At 49.9% G+C, this 5,533-nt stretch overlaps 1 protein-coding gene across 1 annotated transcript; it reads left to right on the top strand.

Moving 5' to 3' along the window:
* Positions 1–1,580: 1,580 nt before the first annotated feature.
* LOC146865992 (forkhead box protein D5-like) lies at positions 1,581–3,273 on the top strand. The gene has a single exon (XM_085640789.1). It carries the CDS (start codon positions 1,734–1,736, stop codon positions 2,634–2,636), a length of 903 nt encoding a protein of 300 aa, XP_085496915.1. The 5' UTR covers positions 1,581–1,733; the 3' UTR covers positions 2,637–3,273.
* The last annotated feature ends 2,260 nt before the right edge of the window (positions 3,274–5,533 follow it).

Raw genomic sequence — 5,533 nt, forward strand, 5'->3', positions numbered from 1 at the left:
GACAGCACCTGATGGCGCTGCTTCAGGTGGGCCACGAGCACGTGTAGAGCACTGTTTACATCTTGTGTCCATACTTCCACTGAGCCGTTTCTTCATGTAAAACAACAAAACGCGAACTAATTACGCAATTCGGGGAGAGACAGGCCAGCTAGGATAAAACATAATAGTGTGAGCAGAGAAAAATGGTATACGAAAACAACAACCTACTATACATAGAGCAAAAAACCCAATTGGCGGATATGCCCTGACAACTGTTGATGAAGGGTCGCGGTTATTCGAATTCTACAGTTGAAAGCTTTTTCCTAAAATAGGGCAGCTGTGGGTGTCCTGCGAGGTCTACATGCATGTCTATCCAGGGCCTGCTAGCAATAGTATGGAGCGATTTACCACACACATATGATGCAATAGTGCATGCTTGCCGGTGCACTCGCGTGAGGCCGCATATGTGTCCATTCCAGGCCGTGCATGTGCTTTTCTAAACTTGACATCTAAGCTAGTGCTGTGCGATTTTTCGTTTAACAGGCGTTTTACGGAACATATGGTGTGCCTTTTATGGTACTCCCTGCGGCTTCGTCTGCCCACTGGCTCTCTATAGTTTACCTGAATAGCAGCACACCACTTTTCTTCACATAGGAGCATGCACCCGTAGTTGACATGCACGAAAGACGTGGCCTTAGCCTGTAAGATTTCCAGCAACCCAGGTTTTTGCTGTGAGTGGGTCTGAACACGCTGAAGACGGGTGCTGTGACATGGTTTTCCAGTCCCCGTCCCTCCAACGCCCGCTTCAACGGTGTCTTAATAGCAGAATTATATATTACGGTCTTTACGGACGATAATGATTCGTCACGTCTTTCATTTCTTCGCAATAATTCTCCTGATACATCTAGCTGAGCGCTGACACCTGCTGTGCCTCTGTGTATACACAGCCCAGACAAGCCATGTGCCTTCCTATGGAGCACAGCTTATCTCTCATCTGCACATTCCTGTGTACTGCCCATGCGAGGATGTAAGACCTCTTCATCATCCCTCTCAAGCTGCTCCAGTGTGCCTCCTAGTGCTGTAGGCAACCTTGAGCGACATCTTATTGTCTCCAAACTCGTAACACTCCAGCTCGACAGACTAAAGTACCTACTGCAGATCACAGGTGGAATGAAGTCTGCAAAACCGACGTAGGGTCTCAATCTCCCAATGCTTTACATTTAGTATCCCGGCTCTGGGTCATTGCAAACCCCAGCATTTACAGTGCATGAAGCCACAAAGACAGTAGTCATATACAAACAAGACTATTTGTGTAGCTATCCGTCTGTCTATCACGTATCTGCTTCTTTGCTGTATGGTGCACCGTACACATTTTCAAAATAAAAAGTGTCCACGCAGCCCTTCACAGTTCAGGACCCCCCTGACTCCTGGCAACCTCACCCCGCCCCCGCCAGCACAGACAGCCTTGTGATTTGTCAGAGCGCACACACACACCTCGCCCCACCCAGCAGGAGCAGCTCTTTCGCCCCTCCCCTGTGAGAAATCATAAATAAGTACTCCCGATACAGTCTTCAGGAACATTACACTAGTCTTCATCCAGCACAATAGGTGCCTGGAAAAACAGCCTTACGCCGCGCGGACCCGTCCACTAGCCTAAGTATACACTCCCTACTAGCAGTAGCATCCCCTGCTACCAGATCCAAGAGTCGACAGCATCAGTTCCCAACTGGCATCCCTTGCTGCCAACGCCAGCCATGAGCCTGCGCGCAGAGTCCAACTCCGCTGACAGGAGGCAGCAGGGCGCTGACCCCGAGGAAGAGGAGGAGATCGACATCCTAGGCGGCTCCGAGGCGGACGAACCTCCTCGACACCCTTACTTCCCGAGCGGCCCCGGCGGGCCGGAGACTGAGAGCGAGAGCTCGGAGGAGAGCGAGTGCAGCTTCAGCAGCGAGGCGGCGCAGCGCCCCCTGGCGGCCGGCCGCGCCTCCGTCAAGCCGCCCTTCTCTTACATCGCGCTGATCACCATGGCCATCCTGCAGAGCCCGCGCCGCCGCCTCACCCTGGGCGCCATCTGCGACTTCATCCGCCGCCGCTTCCCCTACTACCGCGAGCGCTTCCCGGCCTGGCAGAACTCTATCCGACACAACCTCTCGCTCAATGACTGCTTCGTCAAGATCCCGCGAGAGCCGCGCGACCCGGGCAAAGGTAACTACTGGGCGCTGGACCCCGCCTCGGAGGGCATGTTCGACAACGGCAGCTTCCTGCGGCGCCGCAAGCGCTTCAAGCGCCGCCCGCGGCCCGGCCTGCTGCTCTGCCCGCCTCTGCTGCAGTACTACCCGCCCGCCTTCTACGGGCCTCCAGCCTTGCTGCCGCCCGCCTTCCCGGAGCTGCCTGCAGCCAAGGGGCCGGTCCAGCAGGGGGCGCTGGGGAGCAGTGCGCAGCCGCGTAGACCCTTCACCATTGACAGCATCATAGGCAAGGCCCGGCCGGCGGATGCGGTTCTCCCTCCGTCCTGGGACTACTACCACCACCTGCTGCAGGGCTGCGCCCCTGGACTGGACCCTGCCGCTTTCGGCGGACAGTGGTGCCCTGTAAAAGGGACAGTGACTTCGGCGCTGCTGGGGTACCCCATGCTTCCCGCGGGTGGGATGCACTGATGAGGAGCACAGACCTGTGACGTAAAGTGCTCATGTGGCGCATCGAACTAAACCACTGTTCGGATGAAGTAAAGGGTTTCAGAACTGAAACCAACCACTGGCCAAAGGAAGAGGTGTCGGGGCTTAAAAACAGAGACCTAATAAGCTGAACCTGACTAGTAGCCAAAGGCATTGAACTGAGAGCTGCACTGGATGGACCATGGCTGCTCCGCCGAAGGTGGTCTGCCGCCAGTGGACTTTTCCAATATGTTTCCATGGAGGCGGCGAAGCCCCATTAATGTGTTTTGTGATACATGTATGTTGTCGTTGTGAGGGCCGAATGCAATTCAGGGCATAACCTCAGGGTGCTGAGACCCAGGATATAAAAAACTTGAGGTCCCCTGGGTGTGAAACGAGGTAGCAGGGTCACTTGAAACGCTTCCCTCCCCTCAAACAGAAGCACCTGCATTGTCCGAGGCAGTTTTGCCCTCGACGTGTTTTGTTTTTGTATGTGTGTTGCCTATTATGTTTTTTTTATTCGTTTCAGAGGCATAATATAAACAGAGAGAGTATCAATTATCAAACTATTTATTTGGACCCTGTGGGTTCCTAACTTGTTTGTTACTGTGTTAAAATACAAATTGTCCTCATAAACCTGTTTCAAACTACGATTCGTGTCTTGTGTTTTATTTCTTCCATGTTGCATGTGTTCGTCGCTACTGAAAGGCAGAGGTGTGACAGAGCCCTCGCTTGTGTCATTGTTTAGAGTGTGTAATTGCACCTTCTTCGTTTTCAATCTTCAGACATCTCATTTCAGCGCCCTATACGAGGGACACCTAGTCTTAATAGAAACTTGGCGCGTATTCTATTTTTGGCAACTGAGTGAGTTTCACTGCGGGGCGTGAAACGCTGATATTTTTAAGACCTGGCACGGTTTACTTTAAACATCAGGGTGTCATTCGACAGAGGGACTTCCATGTAATCAGAAATTCCCGAAGTCTAGATAGTTCATTTTTGTGATTTGGTTGATTTCGTCGACCTTTTAGAACTCGCACGAAACAGTCGTCTTCTGTGCTAATAACACCTGTTTGCTCACAGGTGGCCTCGTACAGTAATTGTAACATTGTATTTATCGGCGTTGCCTACCAGCAGCACTCCCACTAACCAGCATGTGCACTTCTCATTCAAGCCTTGTGCTTTTTGAATGCATTGTAATGAGGACATGGAGGGTAGGGCTACGGCTCACACGAAGTGTAAGGCACCATCAATCCCTCAGACTCTGTCTATAATCAGCTATCCTGTCTCCCTAAAAGTACATACCTGGCCCGACACAGCGAAACGACCTTACAACATAACCAGGTTGGCGTGGGTAGAAAAAACACCATTAATGCACTTCGTAGGGAAGGGTTTGTGGAGGTGACAACAAAAAATGCCTTGGTGCATTATTGCAAGAAAACAAAGGCCTGCAGGGGTTGAGAACAAGAGTTCGCAGGTTGCACTTGCCGCAAGGTATTTAATTTACACCCACGCCCTCCCCAGACCACCAGTTTGCAGAACTCTTAAAGTTTCATGAATCACCCGGGGTCACAGGATCTGTGCGGCCGCGGCGTTTTAGGTATAATTGTGGGGTTGCCGCATATGCAACACAATCCATAATTTTCTGCATAATCTTCAGAATTTACCGGAAAAATGTTTCTAACTCAAACTGATCAAAAGTTACTAACATTGCAAGGACTCGTGTTGCAATGCAAGGGAAGGTTCTTGGCAAAGGTTGATGGGTCACCTTTCAGTTGCTCATTGTTTTATGTGGGTGTTACATCGGTATTAATGGGGTGAAACATTTACGCAGAGGCTGCTATCATGTAAAATTAAGTAATACTGTCACAAAATGTGGCGCATCACGCCGCATAATTTGTCTTTTCTTGCCGCGTAATTTAGTTCACCCTGACGCATAATTTGATCCTTCCACAAGTCGCATAATTCCAGTGGCACGGATCATACCCAAAACTAATTTTCTGCTTTGTGGGCAATGTCATATCGAACACGCACAACACTTGAGGTATTCGTACACTTCAGGACCATAAATGAACGCGCGCCCGACTGTAATAAAAATGTGGGCGCTATAATGAGAACTTTAACGATCTCAGGATGAAACACTGATCCGATTTACCCGAGTCCCGCCGGCTGTGCGGAGGGTGTACACTGGCCGTGCACCGCCGGGGTCCAAACCCGTGGGATACATTTAAGACTTCAGTGCCATAGAGCACAACGGAATATCCGTCCGTCAACAGACCTACATTATTTTAATGATGACAATTGCTTGGTTCTGCCTTCCTAAAGGCTTTAAATAGCAGGCGCGACTATTACCAGGTTTAATTATATCCGTGGGAACTGTGGAAAGGTACCTGCAGGTTTAATTGGCGCGCAAACCGTTTGTAGATTCGAACCGCAACAATAAAGTGGCACTAGGCGATTTTGGGTCGTGAAACTAGGTTTACATCCTCTTCGGGCCAGCATCGGTTACCTAACCCTCTTCTAGGGGTAGACTCGGAGGAAGGATTCTTACAGTGCTCGCAAAAGGATGTGTCTGCCCACGTTGTCTTAAATAATAATACATTTTGTTACACGTTTTTTGCTATATGCCCACAATTCACGGAGCTCGGTTAATTAATTCCCCTGGCGTTTTTAGGACAAATTACAACAGAATGCACAAAGGCTTCATCAAAATGTATAAAATGCCACCGGGGTGGACGTAAGCCATGCATGCACAAAGACACTTCTCTTTAGTTGGCCCTTTTCGTGTTATATTGAAGACATTTGAACATTTCTTCGTATTTTCTGTTGGGTTTTGTCTTCGGTATTAGTTGCATCCCTCCAGGTAACTGAATATGTGAACATTAGCAATGTTCTTCATAATA

The sequence above is a fragment of the Triturus cristatus genome, chromosome 2_1 (assembly GCF_964204655.1).
Source record: "Triturus cristatus chromosome 2_1, aTriCri1.1, whole genome shotgun sequence".
In the NCBI taxonomy this organism is placed as follows: domain Eukaryota; kingdom Metazoa; phylum Chordata; class Amphibia; order Caudata; family Salamandridae; genus Triturus; species Triturus cristatus.

Bases quoted from the DNA above. Each gene is read 5' to 3' on its own strand.
- LOC146865992 (XM_085640789.1), top strand. From the start codon at position 1,734: ATGAGCCTGCGCGCAGAGTCCAACTCCGCTGACAGGAGGCAGCAGGGC.